A 24,171-nucleotide genomic window follows, 5' to 3' on the forward strand; every position below is an offset into this window, starting at 1 on the left:
GGGGAGTTCTTATCCTATGAGTTATCTAAGCAATATGATGAGCAAAGTCTTTTAGATCATTTACAATGGTATTCTTTGATAACTTAATGTTTGCTCATCAGCCTTAATAACTTTATTATATGAACTACCTGGCATCCATGAAATGGTAAGTGATGTCCTAACTGGTGGTATGACTAATTATTTCATTCACGCCACAAACTTTTATTGAGCACCTACTATAGGCCAGGAGCTATGCCAAGGTCTGGCAATATGATGATAGAAGATAAGGTTCCTGACCTCAAGATATCAAATAGATATTGTGAGATAACAGAAAACATATATATTGGTCTACCCCCTGCTCCTAACAAGGAACCTCCTGAAACCTTTGTAATTTCCTAAGTGATAAGAACACAAGGAACACCTTTTGTTCTAATAGTTGGTCATTGACTCCAGTTATTGACATAGGGCTCCTGAAGCCCTTGTAATTTCCTGGGTAATAGTAATGTCTTTTTCTAATGAGGCAACTCTAGGTGGGGTCCTGGGTGGCTCCTGGATGAGAGCCAGTCACTGGAGAGACCAAGCCATGATTAGAAACTTGCAGTTTTCAGCCCCACCCCCCATCCTTTTCAGAAGGGAGAAGGGCTGAAAGTGGAGTTAATGACTGACCATGCCTACATTATAAAGCCTCCACAAAAATCCCAGCAAGATGGGGTTTGGGGAGCTACCACATTGGTGAACACATCCACACTGGGAGGGTGGTGCATCCCACCCCCAACTCCAGAAGGACAGAAGCTCCTGCACTCAGGACGCTTTGTATAATTTTTTTAGTATTTTATTTATTTATTTATTTGAGAGAGAGAGAGAGAGAGGCAGAGCATGAGTGGAAGGGGAGGGGCAGAAGGAGAAGGAGGAGCAGACTCCCCACTGAGCAGGGAGCCCAACCTGGGGCTGATCCCAGGAGTCATTCCCAGGACCCTGAGATCATGACCTGAGCTGCAGGCAGACACTTAACCAACTGAATCACCCAGACGCCCCTATATCTGTTCATCTATATCCTTTATCTATCTTTTAATAAACTGAGAAATGTGTTTCCTTGAGTTCTGGTGAGCCCCTCTAACAAATTAAGCAAACCAGGGTGGGCTCAGGGTGGGGGGACATCATGGGAACCTCCCATCCATAGCCAAACTGGACAGGAATTGTGGGTAACCTGGGAACCTATTACTTGCAACTGGCATCTGAAGCTGAGGGAGGTGAGGCAGTTTTGTGGGACTGAGCCCCTAACCTGTAGGACCTGACATGATCTCCAGGTAGAATGTGCTAGAATTGAGTTACATTATAGGACTTCAGCTGGTGCTGTGGAGAACTGCTTGGTGTAGATTTGAAATCCCCCACATACATTTGGTGACCAGAAGGATCAGAAGTGAAGTATTTTTTATGAGCAGTAAAGGAGACACACAGGAGAGAAACACAGGAGGAGGAAAGGACTGGGGTTTTTCTCTCTTCAAGAGGAAGACTGGACTGAGTTTTTTCCTTATACAGATATGCAAACAAATGAAATAGGATTTGGCATGTGCTGTAATGGCCTTAAGTATAAGGGGCAAGAAAAAGTAGGAGCACAACAAGGAGTTTGGCTGGAGGAATCAGGAAAGGTGTCACACACTCCCTAACACTTGAGCGGAGATCTGCAGAATCAGGCTGAGCTAAGCAGAGGAAAGTATTCCAAACTGGGAGACAGGGAAACTTGCAAAAGTATGCATGTTGGAGGAAGCAACTATTACAATGTCATCAAATACGAGGTAGTTTAGACTAGACATCTGTGAAGGACTTTATAGGTCATGCCAAGACATTTTTATTTTATTTTATAGGCTGCGGAGAGTCTCCAAAGAATTCTGAACTGTGGGACACATAAGCAGAGTTATTTCCTGGGAAGATTGCTCTGCAGGAATGCGGGTAAGTGGGATGCGAAAAATACTGAAGTGTCAGAGCTGCAGTCCTTGAAATGAAAGACCCCCGTCTGCGCAGGAGCAGTGGGGGTGGGCGGGATGGAAGTATTAAAAAACAAAATTCAACTGAGTCTAATTGGTTTATTAAATGACTCCTGACTCAGGCAGTCTCCCATCTAGCAAGTAGAGGAGCGCTCTGAGGAGTTGGACAAAATGGAAAGTTTTTATAGGAAGGAGGGAGGGGCAAGAAAGTTAGAAGCAAAAGCAAAAGATCGTTCCAGGCAAGGTTTCTTTCCCTGAGGGGGATGAGCAGGGGGTTTTATCAGATTACCTCGTCTTCCTTCAGAGGGGATGGAGAGGGCCAAGTGACAGACTCATTGACCCCAATCAGAAAATTCCTGACTGACCTGGCTAAAACTGCATTGCTGGAGGAGGTTGAAACTACAATTAGATTAGGTATTTAAGCTTGGTTTGGTGACTCAGCCTGGACTAAGTAACACCATTTGGGGCCTGTGGCTTTCTTTTTAACAGAAGGAAATGCTGTTCAGGAAGAAGGTAGGATAGGACCTGGGGGTTGTTGGTTGGGTAGATAAGGAAGGAGGACTCTAGCTGACTTTCAGATAACTGAGTTGGACCAGCAGGTGAATGGCAATGACCATGAGCAAGACTGGAAGATTGGAAACAGGGAGACAAATGACTTTGGAGAAGGGAATGAATTTTGATTTTGTTAGGGCAAGGTTGAGGTTCCATGGAAGGCTCAGGTGAGAGGTCTAGGCACCAGCTGTCAATGTGGGGGTCATCAGCAAATGTATGAGGTGAAGTTACGGGCTGGAGAGGTTGGCCAGGGAGAGCATCTTCCAACTCTCAGGAATGTCAATACATAAGATGAATAGAGGAAAAGAAGAGCCAGAAAACGACAAGGGAAAGTCAGGCATGAAAAGAATCTGGAAAGGGAATTATTAACAACAAACAAAAGAGAAGAGAGTTTTAAAAAAGGAAGCCAGCAGCGTGTGGTCGAGGGGTATTGTCGTCGTCAGAATTGAGTACGTGTAGGATCTGATGGAGACCCTAATAATGGCTGCGGAGATGTGGACTGATGATTCCAGCGGGATGGGTGGCGGGGAACCTGAGCCAGGTGCTGAAATCCTCAGCCTGTGGGGAAATGGGGCCAGAAAGGAGGGGGGAGGTTGGTGATAGCCGGTGGCTTGGGAGGGGCCCCTCCCTTTCTTCCCCAGCCTGAGCTGGAGGAATCAGAACCTGCGGCGTCTGCAAGAAATCCTGCAGGGAAGGCGAGGCTGGAGAGGGTTGGGGACGCGGCGGTTCCGGGTAACCAAGAAAGCGACTGGGTGAGTCAGGGCAGAGCTCAGGGATGAGTCTCCAAGTGCAGGTCACGATGCTCCCGGAAAGAGGGGAGGCAGGCCGGGAAGGGATCGCGTCCCGCCTGGGAGCTGAGCTGGACTGAGCCCGGAAAGCTGCAGGCACCGCCCCATGGGCCCAGCCCCGGCGAGGGAGTGGCGGGACTCGAGGCGCACCGCGCGGCTCCTCGCCCGCCCGACAACGGGGCGCGCGGGGTGTGCCGCCGGGGACCAGCGAGAGGCGGGCGGTTCCGGGGTGCCTCCCCTGCCGCCTACTCCTGAGGCGTCCCTACCTCCCTGCCACGCCCCCGGCACCCGCTGCGCCCGATCTCCGCCGCACCCCGCGATTTCCACCGCACCCCGCAATCTCCGCAGCGCGGCGTACTGCCAGCCGAGCCCCCTGCGCCCCAACTCGCCGCGTCTGGGAGGAGCCAAAGACACCGAGGCAGGACCCGGGCTGGACCCAGGGGGACGGGCCCCAGAGCCAGGGCAGCAGGGTGTGACAGGGGATTGCTTGGGGTGACTCACCTGGGGCCCAGGCTTCGTAGAGGAGGGTCAAGTGACACTTGGGTACACCTTGAGGAGGCCCGTTAGTCTCTCCCACAGCGCCCTCTTTATTTCCTTCACAGCACCAGCCACCGTCTGTAACGACATGCGTTGTCTCATTGTTGGTTGCCCCTAGGTGATTTCCAGGAGAGGCGGCCGGGTCTCCTGGAGCCCCCCACGGCTGGAACAGTGCCAGACTCGCAGTGCATCGGCCGGTGGAGGAGGGAGTTGGCTGGTCAGGCTGGGGAAGAGGAAGAGACCGGCGCTCAGAGTGAGCAGAGCTGGGCGCAGCACCTGCCCGGGCCCGGGTCAGCGTGGGGTGCCCGCATTGACTGTGTCCGCGGTCCAGCAGAAGGGGAGACTCATCACATTACACTGGACCTGCCGGTCCACCTTGATGCCACTCGGACCTCTGCCAGAACCCCCCGGCTTTGCCAAGGTCACGTCCTGTGTAATTGTATACAATTTCTGGACAGGAGCCACTCCATTTTGAAGCTCGATTTCCTTTCTAACAAATGATCTGGAACTGTGCCAGAAGCGGGCATTGTTTTAGGAGCAGTTGCTCATAAAATCCAGCAGGATCGCTGGCATTCGGACCACAAAACTGTTAATAGGAACTTTATGAAGACATAAAAGTTAACTAACGCATACCAGCTATAGTTCGTTTGATAGCACCAATAAAAGTCGATTAGATGGTAATCAAAATTAGCACTGAATTAAGATTTTTTTCTCCTTTTTCTCTAAATCATAATGATGCCGTCTTTCTTTCCCATAAAAACTCCTTGCTTTCCCACAGGAATGGGACACTTTTCTGGTTACTCCGGAATCTGTGCTGCCCAAATTGTAATTCTGAGACCTCAAATAAAAGCCTTTGTTCGGTATTAGTTTAACTCCTTTTCTCAGTAGACAACTCATGGCCCATCAGAGCCTCACCAAGTCCTGCTGCCACCAGGACAGAGTCTGCTCATGGAAGTGCTGAGGCCTAGCTTTCTGTCGTCACTCTAATTTTTGATTTGATATTTGAGATCTTATCTACACTTTAGACCATTTTTACAGCACTTTCCAAAACAAACACAAGGTATAAATAATTTAACTTCAACCCCAAAGTAGAGTTTTCATTATCCGATGCAAATTCTTAAAATACTAGATGCATCTTGCTGGTCACTTACTTTAGTGTACTACGTGCAAAGTAGTCTGAGTAAGTATTGTCAAGTTTTGCTATTCACGTGGGTGGGCAAGCAGCACTGTTGCTCAAGAGCTGATCTTCCTGATTGCTCCTGCTGGGGTCCCTAATCAATCACCTGTGGTGAGTTGCCTGAGATCCAGGGTGCTGTACCTGCAATTCTGTGTCCCCAGGGGGGACAGGCCTGGGGCTTTCCTGGAGCTGTTCCTACCTTTTGTAACCGGATGCTCTTGTGAATGTTTTGATCAGTGGTGTACTTCTTTGCTAATCCCAGCTTTCTATTTTTTAATCCTTACTAAGAGTTTGGTTTTTTTTTTCCTGATCTCCCGAGGATTCTCTTGTTTTCCAGTGGGACTGAGGATTTATTTGTTTCTAAAATATTTCTATTTGTAGGGATGTGGATGTGAAGCCCTCAGCATGAGCTCAGTCTGCCCTCCCCCAACAGAATGCTTTCATCCTATTTTAATTCTGCAAATGGTAGCCTCTCCCCTTCCACTCCAAGCTCAGCCCAGATTGTTCTACATATCACCTTACTTTCATAATGTTGCAAAAGCAGTATCTGTCGCTGTGACGAAATCAAGCAATCCAGATTGGAGTTAAAAAAAGAAATATTCCTCTCCTTTCTCCCCTAGATGCCCTTGTATGTATGAAAATATGTATATGTGGAAACATCTACATTTACATAGTATTTTTACAGTAGAATCATATTACCAATAAAAAGAACCATACTATTAATAAAAAGAAAAATCCCTAACAGAAACTGAGACCACTTCTGTCACTACTCGGAAATTGTTTTGTTTTCCCTGGAAACAAATGAGGTCAGCAGATCATGAATATTATCCGTTCCTAAGGTCTGTGAAAAAGACAGGTTATATATATTTGCACTGAGAGAGAACATGTAATATCAGCAAATAATTCCCTACAGAAAGACTCTTTATTTAAAAATCCTGAGCATTTGGGTGACTCAGTTGGTTGAGCGACAGACTTGCGATTTCAGCTCAGGTTATGATCTCATGGGTTCTTAGACTGATACCAGAGTCCAGCTCCACACTCAGTGGGGAGTCTACTTGAAATTCTCTCCCTCTGCCCTTACCCTCACTAGCATGCTTGTACTCTCTCTCTCTCAAATAAAGAAATCTTTAAAAATAAAATAAAAATCCTGACATAAATTAAAAATACACACACAATTTATTTTGCAATCATTCTCTGTCTTAGCTCCTGTTCAAGTCCATTGCCCCATTAATTTGTAAGCTCCGTGACACTTGGGGACCAGGGAACCAAGGTACCAGGGTCTGTTTTTGCTCAGAATTGAGTCCTCCATGCCCCAAATAGTGACTGACACAAAAAGGTGACCAGTAAACACTTTTTGAATGAATGAATGAATCTTACCACTCTGAAACTTCTAGAATCCCTCTATTTTTTTTAATATTATGCTTAAGGTCTAATTGTCAGCCTTTGAGATAGTGTTGTGCGTGTCTTCCCTTATTCTGCTTTGGTTTCCATGTGGTCAGTTCGCTTGTTAATCTACTTCTCGTTTGAGTTCACAATAATATACAACAGTTAAAGAGTTTTAATTTACTAGAAAACAAAAACAAAAGATTTCCTTTCATTGATACTTAATGTGAGATACTATGATAGAGGCAAAATGTCTCATAAAGATCTTGTAAAGATGTGATAAAATGTCATAATTTTCTACCTTTGGTGGTAAGGCATGACACCATTCTTTAACCTGTATTACAGAACCAAGATTTGATTCAGAAAACAGATTTGCTTGTACTAATTCATACACTGTTCATGTCAGAGTTCATCTTTCATTTTATTAGATAAATACAGGAAAAAAACAACCTAGAGTGATGAATCATTCTCTAAAATTAACATAACAGCTGATAAGCATTGTATAGCAGGGGTTTTAAAAGAAATTAGGAAAACACATTTTTTTGGAGATCTTTGTATTACTAAGAATATCTTCTTATAATTTATGTGTATATGAAATTTACTCTTCTAGCTCATGAGATTTTTTTTTTTTTTTTAGCAAAGCTCAGTTTTATTTTCTGCAGTAACAAACATTTAGGCAACAAACAAAACAAATGGACCCTGAGTGCCCTAGGGCCAGCAGTAGCAGAAGATCAGGCCTCCCCAACACCAGAAGACCAGGCCCCCCTAACACCGTTGCAGCTACTACTACAGGGATCACTGACCCAGGGAAGGACGCAGTGCCTTGGGAAGGGACAAGATAGGCCTTAGCCCCCTCTCCCCAGCCCAGGCTTAGCGGGAAACGGGGGGCCCAAAGCGCCGCATGGTCTGCATCACCAGGGAAAGCTGATCAAGAAAGCTGATGATGGAAATTCGGAGAAGGCGAGGATCTTCACCTCTCCAGCGGACGGCCACGACGCTGCAACTCACTGTGAGCTGCTTCTCAACAGCCCCTCTGTGGAGTTCGGCATCTGGGGTCAGGGACCGATAGGCGATCTCCGCCTCCAAGCGGGACGGGAAAGGCACGCAGAGGGCAAATACGTGTATCCGGCTTTCCGGCCTTAGAGTCGTGGAAGCAGCGTCTCCGCCTGGCCCCGGAACGTGCCGTGGGCGCGAGATAGGCCGGTCCCCGGGGAAGGCAGCAGCCGCCATCGCCCCCTCGCCGCCGGGAAGGCGGAGCCAGCCGCGACCACCACGGCAGTCCCGGCCGTCCCGGCCGGGGTGCGCACCTCTCGGCCCGCCGCCTGCGCGTGCGTCGGCTCCTGCCGCCAGCATGGCCGCCTCGCCCCGCCTCCCGGGAAGACCGGTTTCCGATGCGACCCCCGGGTTCCTGCGGAAACGGGCTTCTAGTGAGGCCGCCAGGCATATGGTCGCTTCCTGCCCAGTCGGCCTTTTCGCCCTTCGGCCCTGGGAGACCCCCTGGCTGCCTATCCAATGAGCGCTTCCTCACAAAGCTCAGCGCCTTCACACGCAGTGCAACTCGGGCTCCCCGGAGGGCCCGCGACATTCCCCCACCGTCCCCTCCCCAGTGATTCTGCAGGGCCCCTCGCTCATGAGATTTTTTTAAAAAGCAAGGATGATAGTATGTGTAAACTTTGAGATATAATAATTATTTTAATACAATTTTTATTTTGATTCACAAAAAAAGTTGCAAAGGTAATCCAGAAAGTTTACATACACCCCCTAACACAGTTTTCTCTAATGTTAATGTTATATTACCACGGTACGTTTGTCAAAACTAAGAGGCCAGCATTGGTACCTTACTATTAACTGAACTCCAGGCACCATTTGGATTTCACTAGTTTTTCCATTGATGTCAGCATACATATTTTAAAAAACAGGTAGGAGAAAAGGGGAATTTAATTTTACAATGGTAATTTATAAACTATCAAATATATTCTTGAGAAACTTCAATAGCATACCTTTAACTATATATTATATTGATAGAGCTGACAAATCAGGCCTTGGTAAAGATGTTTTTCACTATACAATGCATATGAAATGTACATGACAATGGTACTTCAAGAATTACAAAGCATTAAATTGAAATACTATTTCTGAAATGTAAAAAGATAAATGTAAATGTCACATTAACAAAAAACTTTTAAGGGATAAAAATTAAATTTGTCATTCTTCCTAGCTATATAGATATGATATCTCTAGAGTACATTATTTTAATATTTATTTATGAAAAAAAACAATAAGTTTGTTTTTTTTAAAATGACATGTTTGTATCATGGTGCATGAATCTACACATCCAAGCAGTTCAACAAACTCCGAGTAGGGACTTAAAGAGATCCACACTGAGACACATTATTATCAAATTGGTTATAAGACAAAGAGAGAATCTTAAAGGCAGCTAAAGAGATGCAATTCTTTACATACAAAGGAGCCTCGATAAGATTTACAACCAGTTTCTCATCAGAGATGATGGAGGCCCAATGACAGTGGGATGACATACTTAAATTGCTGAAAGAAAAACTGTCAATCAAGAATTCTACACTCAGCAAAACGGTTCTTCAAAACTGAGGGAGAAATTAAGACGCTCCCAGATAAACAAAATCTGAGGGGGTTTGTTACCACTAGACCTGCCATACTAGCAATGCTAAAGGGAGTCCAATTTGAAACAAAATGACATCAGGCAGTACCTCAAAGCTGTATGAATATAAATCTCCAGTAAAGGGGCACCTGGGTGGCTCAGTTGGTTAAGCGACTGCCTTCGGCTCAGGTCATTATCCTGGAGTCTCGGGATCGAGTCCCACATCGGGCTCCCTGCTCAGCAGGGAGTCTGCTTCTCCCTCTGACCCTCTTCCCTCTCGTGCTCTCTATCTCTCATTCTCTCTCTCAAATAAATAAATAAAAATCTAAATAAATAAATAAATAAATAAATACATACATAAATAAATAAATCTCCAGTAAAGGTGAATACATGGGAAATATAAAAGCCAGTATTTTTGCACTGTTGTTTTGTGATTACGCTTTTTTATTTCCAAATGCTCAAAAGACAAATGTATAAAATAGAAATCTGGGGCGCCTGGGTGGTTCAGTCATTAAGCATCTGCCTTCAGCTCAGGTCATGATCCCAGGGTCCTGGGATCGAGCCCCGCATCAGGCTCCCTGCTCCGCGGGAAGCCTGCTTCTCCCTCTCCCACTCCCCCTGCTTGTGTTCCTTTTCTCACTGTGTCTTGCTCTGTCAAATAAATAAATAAAATCTTTTAAAAAAATAAATAAATAGGGGTGCCTGTGTGGCTCAGTCGGTTGGGCAGCTGCCTTCGGCTCAGGTCGTGAGCCTGGGGTCCTGGGATCAAGCCCCACGTCTGGCTCCCTGCTCAGCAGAGAGCCTGCTTCTCCCTTTCCCTCTGCCTGTCACTCTGCCTACTTGTGCTCTCTCTCTATCTCTCTGTCAGATGAATAGGTAAAATCTTTAAAAAATTAAAAAATTAAAAATAAATAAAATAGAAATCTATATTAATAGGCAAAAAATGTATAGAGATGCAATTTGTGACGATAATATAAGGGAAGGAGAGAGAAGAGTTTAATTTAACTACTGAAATTAAGTTGGTATCAATTCAAATTAGATTGTGATAAATTAGGATACTAAATGTGATCCCCATGGTAACAACAAATATCTAAAGAATACACACAAAAGGAGATGAGATGGGAGTCAAAATGATCCATTTAAAAAAAATCAACTACATGCAAAAGAAGACAATATGGGAAGAAATGAGGGACAAAAGCCTGTAAAACACACAGAAAACAAACAGGCAAATGGCAGAAGTAAGTCTTTCCTTATCAGCAATTACTTTGAATGTTAATGGATTAAAGTCTCTAATAAAAGGCAGAGATTGGCAGATTACATTAATAAAACATGATCCAACTATATTCTATATCCAAATATGCAAATAGGTTGAAAGTGAACAGCTAAAGAAAGATATTCCATGGAAAATGTAATCCATAGAGATCTGTGGTGGCTATGCTAACATGAGGCTAATAGATTTTAAGTCAAGAACTGTAACAAGACAAAGAAAGCACTATATATTGGTAAAAGTTTCAATACAGCAAGAAGATATAACAATTTAAAACACTTACACATACCTAAGAACAGACCCTCAAAGTATAAGAGGCCATAAATGACACAATTTAAAGGAGAAGTAGATTACTGTACATTAATAGTTAGAGACTTTAATACTCCACTTTCAATAACAAATAGAACATCTACACAAAAGATCAATAAAGAAGTAGGGAACATGAAATAACTATACACCAACTAGGCCTAACAGACATGCTACATTCAACAACAGCAAAATACACATTCTCCAGGATAGGCCATATTTTCGGGCATATAACAAGTCTTTGTAAGTTTTTAAAGATTGGAAACATAGAAAATATATTCTCAGACCACAGTGGAATGAAGCTAGAACCAATTTTTTAAAAAAAGGAAATTGAACCACACACTTTTAAATAGCCAATGGATCAAAGAAGAAATCATAAGGGAAATCAGAAAATACTTAAGAGATGAATGAAACAAAACAACATACCAAAACTTATCGGATGCAGTAAAGGCAGCACTCAGACAGAAATTTCTTGGTATAAATGCCTACATTAAAAAAGAAGAGAGATCTCAAATCAAAACCTTAACTTTACACCTTGAATAATTAGAAAAAGAAAATGAAACTAAACACAAAGTCAGCAGAAGGAAGGAGATAATAAAGACTAGAGATATATAAAATAAAAAATAGAAAAACAATAGAATCAGTGAAACTAGAAGCTGTTTGAAAAAAACAACAAAATTGGCAAAACCTTAGCTAGACTGACAAAAAAGACAGATGTAAATAACTAAAAGCAGAAATGAAAGTGGTAACATTATTTTGATCTTATAGAAATAAAAATGATGACAAGAGAATACTATGAACAATTAATTATATGCCAGCAAATGTAATAACCTAAATAGAACAAATGAGGTTCACAAATTACATAAACTGACTGAAGAAAAAATAGGAAACCTCAACAGATATATAACAAGTAAAGAGATTAGATCAGTAATCAAAAACCTCTCATCAGGATGCCCACTCTCACCACTTTTATTCAACGTTATATTGGAAGTCCTAGCTAGAGCATTTAGGCAAGAAAAAGAAATAAAAGGCACCCAAATTGTGAAAGAAGAAGTAAAACTATCACTGTTTGCAGATGGCATGATATTATATACAGAAAATCCTAAAGACTCCACCAAAAAACACTGGAATAAATAAATTTAGGAAATCTGCAGGGTGCAAAATCAATATACAAAAATCTGTTGCATTTCTGTACACTAATAATGATAAGAAAGAGAAATTAAGAAAATAATCCCATTTACACTTGCATCAAAAAGAATAAAATACCTAGGAGTAAATACGAGCAAGGAGGTAAAAGGCTTTATGCTGAAAACTATAAAGACAGTGATGAAAGAAATTGAAAAACACAAATAAATATAATCTGGGCTCATGGATTGGAAGTATATTGTTATATGTCCATACTACCCAAAGCAATTTACAGATTCAATGCAATCCCTATCAAAATTCCGATAGCATTTTTCACAGAAATAGAATAAACAAATCCTAACATATATATGGAACTATAAAAAGCCATGAATAGCCAAAGTAATCTTGAGAAAGAAGAACAAAGCTGGAGGCATCATGCTCCCTGATTTCATATTACAAAGCTATAGTAATCAAAAAGTACGGTATTGGCATAAAAACAGACACATAGATCAACAGAACAGAATAGAGAGCCCAGAAAAAAATCCACACATATATGGTTAGTTAATTTACAACAAGGATATACAATGGGGAAAAAACAATCTCTTCAATAAATGGTGTTGGGAAAACTGGACAGCCACATGCAAAAGAATGAAACTGGACCACTACCTGACACTACACATAAAAAATAACTCAAAATGGATTAAAGACTTGAATGTAAGACTGAAACCATAAAACTCTTAGAAGAAAACCATAAGGGCACTAGGGTGGCTCAGTTGGTTAAGCATCTGCCTTCAGCTTAGGTCATGATCCTGGAGTCCTGGGATTGAGTCCCACGTCAGGCTCCCTGCTTACCAGGGAGTCGGCTTCTCCCTCTGCCTCTGCTCCTTCCCCCACTCATTTTCTCTCTCAGTCTTTCTTTCTTTCTAATAAATAAAATCTTTAAAAAAAGAAGAAAACCATAAAACTCCTGGAAAGCTCCTTGACATAAGTCTTTGCAGTAAGTTTTTGAATCGGACACTAAAAGCAAAAGTGACAAAAGCAAAAATAAACAAATGGGACTTCATCAAACTAAAAAGCTTCTCCACAGCAAAGAAAACCATCAACAAAATGAAAAGACAACCTACTGAATGGGAGAAAATATTTGCAAATCATATATCTGCTAAGAGGTTAATATATAAAATATATATGAAGAATTCATACAACTCTACAGCAAAACAAACAATTCAATTTTAAAAATGTGTAGATCTGAATAGACATTTTTCCAAAAGACACGCAGATGGTCAACAGGTACATGGAAATATGCTCAACATCACTCATTATCTGAGAAATGCAAATCAAAACCATAGTGAGATATCACCTCACACCTGTTAGAAATCTGTATCAAAAAAACAAGAAACAACAAGTTTGGACAAGGATGTGGAGAAAAGGGGACCTATGTTGGTGGGAACATAAGTACAATCCCTATGGAAAACAATATGGAAGTTCCTCAAAAAATAAAAATAGAACTACCATACGATCCAGCAATTCCACTTCTGGGTATTTAATCCAAGAAACCAAAAACACTGATTTGAAAAGTTATCTGTACCTCATGTTCACTGCAGCATTATTTGCAATAGCCAAGACACAGAAATAACCCAAGTGTCCACCAATAGATGAATGGGTAAAGAAGGTGTGTCTCATATATAAAATGGAATATTATTCAGCCAAAATCTTGCCATTGGTGACAATATGGATGGAGTTTTAGGGCAATTATACTAAATGCAATGAGTTGGTCAGAGAAAGACAAATACCATATGATCTCAGTTATATGTGGAATCTAAGGGGAAAAAAAAAACCCTCAGATACAGAGAACAGACTATTGGTTGCCAAAAGCAGAAGGTGAGGATGGGAAAAAATGGGTGAAGAGGGTCAAGAAGTACAAACTTCCAACTATAAAATAAGGAAATCATGGATGTAATATATACCATGGCCCCTATAGTTAATATTATCATATTGCATATTTGGAAAGTTGCTGAGAGGTAAATCTCAAAAGTTCTCATCACAAGAAAAACTATTTTTTGCAACTATGTATTTTGACACATGTCAACTAGATATATTGTGGAGATCATTTTACTATGTGAACAGATATCAGATCATTATGTTGTAAACTAGTATGTCAATTATATCAATAAAAAATTTCACATTTCTCTGTATATCATTATAAGAAAATAAATAGCGTTGGGTATGCACAAAGCATTATGGAAAGTGTTAGCACTACTAATTTATAGTAATCAGACATGTGCCCTGCCATCAAGGAGTTTACCCTAAAATTTATTTTGTCTTTTCCAATTAGAAGGTAAATATCTTCAGGACAGTGGCTATATCCTATCCATTTCTGTAGTTTCATATCCAGATCACCTGCCATCATGATTTATTATCTTGTACATTTTTTCAGGTTAGGAAATTAATGCTCAGAAAGCTTTTAAAACTCTGGCACAGAATCACAGCTTATAATTGGTAGAGTTTTTGCTCTAACCTTTTTTTTTTTAATTTTTAATTTATTTGAGAGAGAGCACGAGCAAGGGGGAGGGGCAGAGAGAGAGGGAGAAGCAGACTCCTCGCCGAGCAAGGAGCCCGATGTGGGACTTGATCCCAGGACCCTGGGATCATGACCTGAGCTAAAGACAGATGATTAACCAACTGAGCCACCCAGGTGCCCCTAACCATTTTCTTACTTCAGGTTTAACCAAAGGGAAGTAGATACGGAAGTGAGAATAAATAGACCATTTTCTCTGGAACATAGTTTTTTTAAGGGTAGTAGAAGCAGTTTATTTTAGAGCTTGGGTGAGAAATAGTCAAAGCAAAAACTGAGTGGAATGCTAAGTTTTTTAAAAAAAAATCATTCCCTAGGTAATAGAAAGACATTCAAGCTTTTGGAGTATTGTGTGACAAGGAAGCAATGATTTACAAAACTGTATATGGAATTGCCAGGAAATGGGAAAGTCTTTTGCAGGGAAGTGAATTAAGAGACTGTAACAATATATCACTTGTATTGAGAAGTGGTAAGGACCTGATGAAAATATACAAGTTTCTTAGCCCCTCCCTTGCCCCTGCCTACTCCCTACAAACCAAATATTCCAATTTAATGTTAACTTAAAAAGAAACAAAGAAAACCTCTCAACAAAGAAATGTCCAGAACCACGTAGCCTCATAGGTGAATTCTATCAAACATTTAAAGAATTAACACGAATCCTTTTCAAACTCTTCCAAAAAATTAAAGGGAGAACATGTCCAATCTCAGACCTTGATAACTAAAGCAAAACAAAGACATTGCTAGAAAATAAAACTGTATGTAGACCAATATCCTTATAAATATTGACGTAAAAGTCCTCAAGAAAGTACTAGCAAACTGCATCCAACAGCATTTTAAAAAGACTATACATCATGACCAAGTGGGACTTAGTCCAGGAACGCAACATAAGAAAAATCTATCAGTGTAATACATCACCTTAATAGAACAAAGAAAAAAAAACACATGATGGTCTCAATTGACACAGAGAGGACATTTGACAAAATCCAACACTATTTCATAATAATAATTTTAAAACACTCAGAAAACTAGGAATAGAGGGAACTTCCTCAACATGATAAAGGGCATTTATGAAAAACCTACTACTTCTAGCTAGAGCAATCAGATGAGGCAAAGAAAAGTCATCGAAATTGGAAAGGAAGACGTAAAACTATTGCTATTCACAGATTACATGATCCTATATATAGAAATGTATCAAATATATAAAATATCTAGAAAATCCCAAATACAGAAAATTCCAAATGCATAAAATATATAGAAAATCCATAAGAAAGCTACTAAATCTATGGAGAAATGTCTGTTCATGTCTTCTGCCCATTTCTTGACTGGATTATTTATTTTGGGGGTGTTGAGTTTGGTAAGTTCTTTATAGATCTTGGATACTAGCCCTTTATCTGATAAGATATTTGTAAATATCTTTTCCCATTCTGTAGGGTGGGGGGATGGGGCAACTGGGTGATGGGCATTAAGGAGGGCACAGGATGTAATGAGCACTGGGTGTTATATGCAACTTATGAATCACTGAACTCTACCTCTGAAACTAATAATACATTATGTTAATTAATTGAATTAAAAGAAACAAAAGGAAAGCTACTAAATCTAATATACAAATTTAGCTAAGTTGCAGGATACAAGATCAACATGCAAAAATCAGTTGTGTAGGGGCGCCTGGGTGGCTCAGATGGTTAAGTGTCTGCCTTCGGCTCAGGTCGTGATCCCAGGGTCCTGGGATCGAGCCCTGCATCAGGCTCCCTGCTAGGCGGGGAGCCTGCTTCTCCCTTTGCCTCTGCCTCTCTCTCTCTCTCTCTCTCTCTCTCTCTCTGACTCTCATGAATAAATAAATAAAACATTAAAAAAAATCAGTTGTGTAATATGTGTATATGATGTAATATGATGTAATATGTGTATACTATATATGTGTAATGAGCAGTATGTAAAAGATATTAAGAAACTCCATTTACAATAGCATGTAAAATCATAAAATACCAATAAAATAAAATAACAAAATACCTAGAGTAAATTTAACCTAGAGTAAAGTTAAACTACAAAATATTTCCGAAAGATCTTTAAAAAGAGCTAAATAAATGGAAAGACATCTTGTGTTAGTGGATAAGAAAACTTAATTGTCAAGATAGCAATACTACTCAAAGCAACCTCCAGATTCAGTGCAATTCCTATCAAAATTTCAACCGCATTTTTTATTCTGCAGAAATGCAAAAGCCAATTCTCAAATTCAAATGGAATTGCAAGGGGCTCTGAATAGCCAAAGCAATCTTGGAAAAGTAGGACGAAGTTGGAAGACTCTCACTCCCTGATTTCAAAACTTACCACAAAGCTACAAATATCAAGACAGCATGGTTTGGTATTAGCACAAATACAGACATATATGTTAATAGGATGGTGTTGAGAGTCCAGAAGTAACCCCACACCTCTGTGGCAATTCATTTCAATAAGGGTGCCAAGTCCACGCAATAGTGAAAAGAATGGTTTCTTTCATATGATGCTGGGGTAAGTGGATTTCCACATGCAAAGAAGAAGCTGTACCATTACTTCATACCATACACAAAATAATCAAATCAATCAACAATCTAAATATAAGAGCCAAAACTATAAAACTATTAGAAGAAAACACAGGAGTAAATGTTCATGAACTTGGATTTTGCAATAGGTCCTTAGATATGACACGAAAAGCCCAAGGAGATTATGCTAAGTGAAGTAAGTCAAGCAGAGAAAGACAATTATCATATGGTTTCACTGATATGTCGAACATAAGCAATAGCACAGAGGACCATAGGGGAAGGGAGGGAAATCTGAAGGGGGAGAAATCAGAGAGATGAACCATGAAAGACTCTGGACGCGGGAAACAAACTGAGGGTTTCAGAGGGGAGGTGGGTGGGGGTATGGGGTAACCAGGTGATGGGTATTAAGGAGGGCACATGTTGTGATGAGCACTGGGTGTTATAGTCAACTAACGAATCACTGAACATTATATCAAAAACTAATGATGTACTATATGGTGGCTAACTGAACATAATAAAAAAAAAATAAATTAGATAAATTGGATTTCATTAAAATTAAATTAGTTTTGTGTATCAAAGGACATTATCAAGAAAGTGAAAGACATTGGAAACCAGGCTTGAATGAAGAGCCAGCCAAGAGGCATGAAGACACAGGTGTGCTGTAGACTCACCACTGTGCGATGACTTCAAGTCAGGTTAATGTGCTTTAACATGTTGCTACCCAAGAGCGTTCTGGGGCTACCCGAGAGGTTGGTGAGTTCTTTCTAAGGTCGATGCTGTTGTTTGCTGTTGCCCTACAAAGCTGAAAAGTTAGAGGATATAAAGAGTTGTACTTGGGGTGCCTGGGTGGCTCAGTCGTTAAGCGTCTGCCTTCGGCTCAGGTCATGATCTCAGGGTCCTGGGATCGAGCCCCGCGTCGGGCTCCCTGCTCCACAGGAAGCCTGCTTCTCCCTCTCCCACTCCCCCTGCTTGTGTTCCCTCTCTCGCTGTCTCTCTCTGTCAAACAAATAAATAAAATCTTAAAAAAAAAAAAAAAGAGTTGTACTTCCCGTGAAGCCTTTAATTCTCAGATCCTTTGGAAATAGACTCCATTTTTTATAGGGTTTGTGGTTCTGATTTTTGTTTTAATCTTATGAAAAATTAATAGTTCTGACTTCCCCACAGCCCCGTTATCCCATTGGGGGTATTTTCATTCAGTATCATCGTTAAAAGATGGGCTCTGGAGCCAGGTTGCTTTGCATCTTTAACTAAACTCTTTGGACCTCAGTTTTCTCATCTGGAAAATGGAAATGATAATAGAAACTGCATTTTGGTGCTGCTGTGAGGATTAAATCAGACAGTAAAGAACCTAGCATACTGCTAGTACGTAGTAAGCCCTCTGTAAATGCTAGCAATTCTTATCCCACACTATCCTTATTTCTAATAATTACCCAGAATATTAAGTTGCCTTTTTAGCTTAACCTTGAATAGCAGGGAGCACTTATTCAATTCACATTCCCTCATCCAAGTTTCATTATGCTGAGTCATGAAGAAAGTTGGGGGAAAAGTCATAGAACAGAATTCTGGCTTAATTACATTTGCAATTCCCATGGTACAATCTTTAAAGTACCATTTATCTACAATTTTAAACCAAAATTTTACCCACTATACATCAATGTGTACAGTGAAAGCCTAATATCTCTATTCATACAATTGCCAGAAGGTTCTGATTGATTTGGGGTGGTGATACAAAGTTTAAGGTTTGGTTGGGCCCAAGTACACACAGCAGTCATTTCTAAAGGCATGTTGAATTTGCCAGTATTTGGCTGTCAACTAAATCCTTAGTTACAATAAGTTAAGATATGAAAGGTTTGTGTTCTCATATTTGAGTCATCAATTATTCATGGTATGAATGGCCACTTAACATCAAAAACCTATTTAATACCACTCTCACTCTCCCTCACGTGTTCTCTCTCGCTCTAGCTCTCAAATAAAATCTTTAAAAAGGGGGGCGTGAGCGCCTGGGTGACTCAGTTGATTAAGTATCTGCCTTCGGCTCAAGTCCTAATATCAGGGTCCTGGGATGGAGGCCCAGGATGGACTCCCTGCTCAATGGGGAGTCTGCTTCTCTCTCTCCCTCTGCTCCTCCCCCTGCTTATGCTCTCTCTCACTTGCTCTCTCTCAAATAAATAAGTAAAATCTTTAAAAAAAAAAAACAATTTAGGGGCACCTGGGTGGCTCAGTTGGTTAAGCACCTGCCTTCAGCTCAGGTCATGATCCCAGGGTCCTGGGATGGAGCCCCGCATCGGGCTCCCTGCTCCGCGGGAAGCCTGCTTCTCCCTCTGCCACTCCCCCTGTTTGTGTTCCCTCTCTCGCTGTGTCTCTCTCTGTCAAATAAATAAATAAAATCTAAAAAAAAAGTTAAAAAATAGACCTAATAACAAAATTTGAATGTAGTCTCTACCGTTTTGTTTAGATGCTATCAACTGACTACTTATTAATGCAAAAATTTAAATAATACCCTGTTGCCATTAGAATTCCACCCATAACTTTTGAGGAATCAAGATTGATCACTCTTGACAAACAGCAGACCTTTCCAAAGTACCACAGGGAGAGAAACTTCTCAGAAACCAGGGGTTCTGTAAGGAGACGGACATAATAGCTCATTTCCCAATGAAACTGGCAGGGGTCAATGTCTTCCAGTTAAGTTTGAGGAAAAAGCCATTAGATTTCTTCATGACATCTCAGAGTTTGGATGATCTTCAATTAGAGACAAAGAACACCCTCAAAATATACAACATCTACTCACCCTGAAATATCCAAAGAAACCTGAAAATATTCAGAACTACCAGTATGTTCACTGAATAAAGATTATACCTCCATCCCACCTCCAAGATCTATTTCCTGAGAACTCAGCAGCAAGACAGAAATAACAATAAAAGGGAATTAAGAAAAAGAATAACTGGTTAATGGCTTACAGAGGAATAGGACCTCCCCCAAAAAAGTGAAAGATGATGTACAGAATGGGAGAAAATATTTGCAAATCATTTACCTGATAAGTTACAGAATATATCAAGAACTCTTACAACTCAACAAAAAAATAGACAAGAGACAATTAAGTGATGAGCAAAGTACATGCAAAGACATTTCCCCAAAGAAGATCTACAAATGGTCAATAAGCACATGAAAAGATGCTCACCTTCATTAGCCATTAGGGAAACACAAATCAAAACAAGGAGATACCACTTCCCACCAATTAGGATGTGTGAAAATTAATAAAAGGAAATCCCACTAAAGTAGAGTCCTGAGCCTAGTAAGGGGAGCCATACAGAGGCAGTACAGGGGAAATGAGAGAGACTTCATTCCTGTATAGTCACTGGTGGGAGGCAAGGGTGCAAAGTTTCCATATGCTTAGAGACAAACACATCCTTCTCAGAAAGAGAACAAAGGAGAGAGAAAAAGTTGTCAGGGAGTAACGGTTGTTTGAGCAAAAACAGAAGAAACACTCTACCCAGATATAACAACTTAAAGCCTGTCTGCACAAGTATTTCTGTTTTTCAGGTGCCCTAAAATATGTCAGCCATTAAAGAGCGACGACCAGAAAATAACGACATTTTTCTTGTCAGCTCCCTTGTATACAAGCTATCTCTAAAAAACTCCACCTGTATTCTTTCTCTCGAGTTCAGTGTTCATTTCTATGCCATTGAGACTCAAGAATCTGGTTTTGGGGGTCCCATAATATACCAATTACAAGCAGAATTATTAATTACAGACCCCAAAAGAATAATCATCAATTACAGGCTCCAAAGGGAAAAGATGTACCTTGCATTTCCTACAAGAAATTGACCACCCCTGCAACTCAGCCAATGAGAAATCATCATTGCCCTGAACTCTTGCTCTTCTCCAATGATCTTTCTTGCAAAATAATCCCTCCTAATTTCCTCCCTCTTCATAAAATAACATTCCTCTCCTTTATTGGATTTGCCTATGGTTTTGTCATAGCTTTCATGTCCCAAATTGCAATTCTCCGTTATTCCTAAATAAACCCATTTTGCTGGTAAAATAACTGTTTTATTTTTAAGGCTTGGTTATAATAATTTTTCAAAGGAACATCACAAATGTTGGTGAGAATGTAGAAAAATCCGAACCCTTGTATGGAGCTGATGGGAATATGAAAGGGTGGAGTCCCTGTAGGAAAGTTTGCCAGTTCCTTAAAAAGCTACACAGAGGGGCGCCTGGGTGGCTCAGTTGGTTAAGCGACTGCCTTCGGCTCAGGTCATGATCCTGGAGTCCCGGGATCGAGTCCCACATCGGGCTCCCTGCTCAGCAGGGTGTCTGCTTCTCCCTCTGACCCTCTTCCCTCTCGTGCTCTCTATCTTTCATTCTCTCTCTCTCTCGAATAAATAAAAATAAAATCTTTAAAAAAAAAAAAAGCTACACAGAATTACCCTAAGCCCCAACAATTTCACTCCTAGGTGTATATCTAAAAGAACTGAAAACAGGGATTTAGACACTTGTACAGCAATATTTTCATCAGGATGATTCACAATAGTCAAACGACCCAAGTATCCAACAGATGAATGGATAAACAAAATGTATTTTTTTGTGCCATGGCATATGATTCAGCCATTAAAAGTAATGAAGTTCTGTCTGGAGCTGAGACCGTGCCGAGAGAGCGTCAGGAACCCACACCTGTCATGCCTGCTTTGGCCTCAGCTAGCCTCTGACTTGGTGACTCAACCTGTGACTCATTTCTGTCTCAAGGACAGCCTCAGGGCCTGCTAGCCTCCATGGATCACAGTTCAGCAAGCTCCACACACTTTCCATGCAAGCAGCATCCTTGGAATGCCGTTTCTCATCACAGCAGTGAGGGGCAGGGATCCCTTTTAAAAAAGAAACGAATGCCGTTCCAATACGTGCTATACTATGGATGAACCTTGAAGAGGAGATAGGGAAGCTAGGAGGACTCCATTTTTAGAAAGGCTCTATCTCTGCTGTTTTTCTGTTAGGCCCCATTTCCTCATGTTCTGTATTTTGCATCTGCGTAACCCAAAGAAGCTATGTTCCCACTCCAAGGGGGAAGCACAACAGTTAGTTATTCTCTGAGTTTTTCCCAGGCCCCCAAACACCTGATAACATCTAAGAAGAACCGGGTCCCAAACATGTGCCAGGACACTGGATTTAAACAAACCTCAGCCAACGCTAGCATCAATACCCTCTACCTTTGATGACCTATGAAATAACACTTATGATTCACCTGTCACTCGCCTTTGATCAGACCCTACCCTGGATTCCTGAAGGAACACATACTCTGGACCTCTTGCCCCTAACTCCAAGCAACAATGGAGATTTGTTCTCCTTTCCTTCCCTAGTCTCCCAGACATTCTGTCTGCCATAATTGATCACTAGTCAGTAACCTCTGCTTTTACTTCCTCCAGCTCGAGTTTGATTTCTGTCCTGTGCAAAGCCAAGGACCCTCCTGGCTGGTCCTGTGGGACCTGCCGCTGGGTCCTTGGACCCAACTTTCCTGCATCAAAAACACTATGGTAAGTGAAAATAAACCAGACACAAAGGGCCACATATTGTATGATTCCATTTGCACAAAATATCTAGAATAGGCAAATTCATGGAGGCAGAAAGTAAATAGGTTACCAGGACTGGGGGGGGGTGGGTAGGGAGTGATTGCATAATGCTTACTGAGTTTCTCTTTGGGGTGATTAAAAATTGGGGGATATATATAATGGTGTTGTTTGCACAACATTGTGAATATAATTAACACCACTGAACTGTGTGCTTACAATGGTTAAAATGGCAAATCTTATATACATTTTACTACAATTAAAAAAAAATACGTTATGAGAAAGAATTCTTTTCCCAAAGGAAAGGGGATGCTGTTAGCAGAGTGAAAGAAAAGTCATTAAATAAAACCCAAAGTAACTACTCCTCTAGGAGATAGTTCAAACTGCTTATATTAGCTTTAATGTAGCCCTCGATAGTCATTTTCACCAGAAACATGAGTATAGGGAGCTGGGGAGAAGACGAAGTCTGTAACTGGCTTAATTGCCTCTTTGCCTAGAATGACTAATTCAGTTCTTGCATTTCTTCATAGCAAGGGGGAAAGGAAAATGGAAATCTCAGAAACCCCTCGAGGTGATGTTTATTGTTGCTGCCAAATGTATTTATTTTGTTTTAATAGCACCACCTTCTTATTAAACTCAGAATATACATATGGTCATATCTTATTTGCTTGCGGTAAATGCTCAGCTGCCCATACCAGATTCACAGGAAATTCTGTTATTTTCTCTTGGCAGATGGTCTCCTACTGAACTGTGCTAGAATCAACCACGGGGGCTCACACTGCTCCAAACCCAAGGGAAGGCCAGCTTCCATTCTGAAGGGGGTAACTAGCTCCGTCCACATGTGTGATTGCTCCTCACTACCACAAGATGGTGCTGTCAGATCACACAGAAGCATAATGAACGCCGAGCTCCAATCCTCCGTGTACCTGCTGTTTTTCAGAGGAGAGGATGAGTCTTGGTCTCCCTTAGGGCTCAATTCCTTTCTTTCAGTTCCCATACCAGGAACTAAGATGCTCCTAAGACTGGTTCTGACACTTGCTATTCCACAGTTCCCTGGTCTTCCCATGGGATCTACATCACCCAGAGGTCTTAGAAGTCCTCACAGCATAAGAGACCTGACAATAGGGTTACTTGCGCTCCTTGTAAGGAAGCTTACCTTCAGTTATACCAGAGGGCCTGCACCTTCCTTTTAGGATGACTGGTTTTTTCTGTGACACAGAGATGATTAGAGGACATCCCTTCAGTGAGTCAACAGAAAGGGGGATAAGACAAAACAAATTTTGCCTTTGGGGACATTCTAGTCCATGAGAAAATGCCTCGAGCATGCCTCTAGGATCTCCTGAGCTCACAAGACAAGGCAGCCTTGTTCCCTGCCGGCACGAGGGCATCTCAGAGAGGCCATGTTCTCATTGCTGAATACATCAACAGCAGAAAACATCCACAGCAACCCAGCTGGTCTACAAACAGCTGCAGTTATTTTCATCAGGAACATTATGAACGCAGGGGAAAACTTACTTCTGCTTTATATGGTCATCTGAAGACACCAAACATCAAAGCACAGAATGTGGGGTCCTTAAGAAGGTCACAAAAGTAGGTGGGCTATCAAATGAAGTAACATCAACCAGAAAGTGCTGGGAAAAAGAAAAAAGATAATTAGCCCATACTGCTCACCAGCACCCCCCCCCCCAACACACACACACAGTACCTCTCAGGTACCTCTCTGCCTTCTAGGGGGTATTTTTGGCCTAGAACCTTCTCCCCCTCTCCTCCTCCTCCTTTTTCTTTGAATAAGCTTTTTCTTTTCAGAAA

At 41.3% G+C, this 24,171-nt stretch overlaps 2 protein-coding genes across 2 annotated transcripts in view; both read right to left on the reverse strand.

Annotated features, from left to right (window-relative positions):
- SERPINB6 (serpin family B member 6) overlaps nucleotides 1-3,907 on the reverse strand; it is a 35,499-nt gene extending 31,592 nt beyond the window's left edge. The window contains exon 1 of the mRNA XM_028122926.2: nucleotides 3,806-3,907. The gene's annotated coding sequence lies outside the window, so the exon portion shown is untranslated. The remainder of the gene's footprint in view (nucleotides 1-3,805) is intronic.
- Nucleotides 3,908-6,971: 3,064 nt separating this feature from the next.
- Nucleotides 6,972-7,772, reverse strand: LOC114223917 (EKC/KEOPS complex subunit LAGE3-like). The gene has a single exon (XM_088024382.1). It carries the CDS (start codon nucleotides 7,752-7,754, stop codon nucleotides 7,272-7,274), a length of 483 nt encoding a protein of 160 aa, XP_087880508.1. The 5' UTR covers nucleotides 7,755-7,772; the 3' UTR covers nucleotides 6,972-7,271.
- Nucleotides 7,773-24,171: the final 16,399 nt, after the last annotated feature.

Source organism: Eumetopias jubatus, unplaced genomic scaffold (genome assembly GCF_037043125.1).
Source record: "Eumetopias jubatus isolate StellerSeaLion01/CBP00866 unplaced genomic scaffold, mEumJub1_p1.0 scaffold_6, whole genome shotgun sequence".
NCBI lineage: Eukaryota > Metazoa > Chordata > Mammalia > Carnivora > Otariidae > Eumetopias > Eumetopias jubatus.

Excerpts from the sequence above, each read along its gene's own strand:
- LOC114223917 (XM_088024382.1), bottom strand. The coding sequence starts at position 7,754 with ATGCTGGCGGCAGGAGCCGACGCACGCGCAGGCGGCGGGCCGAGAGGT.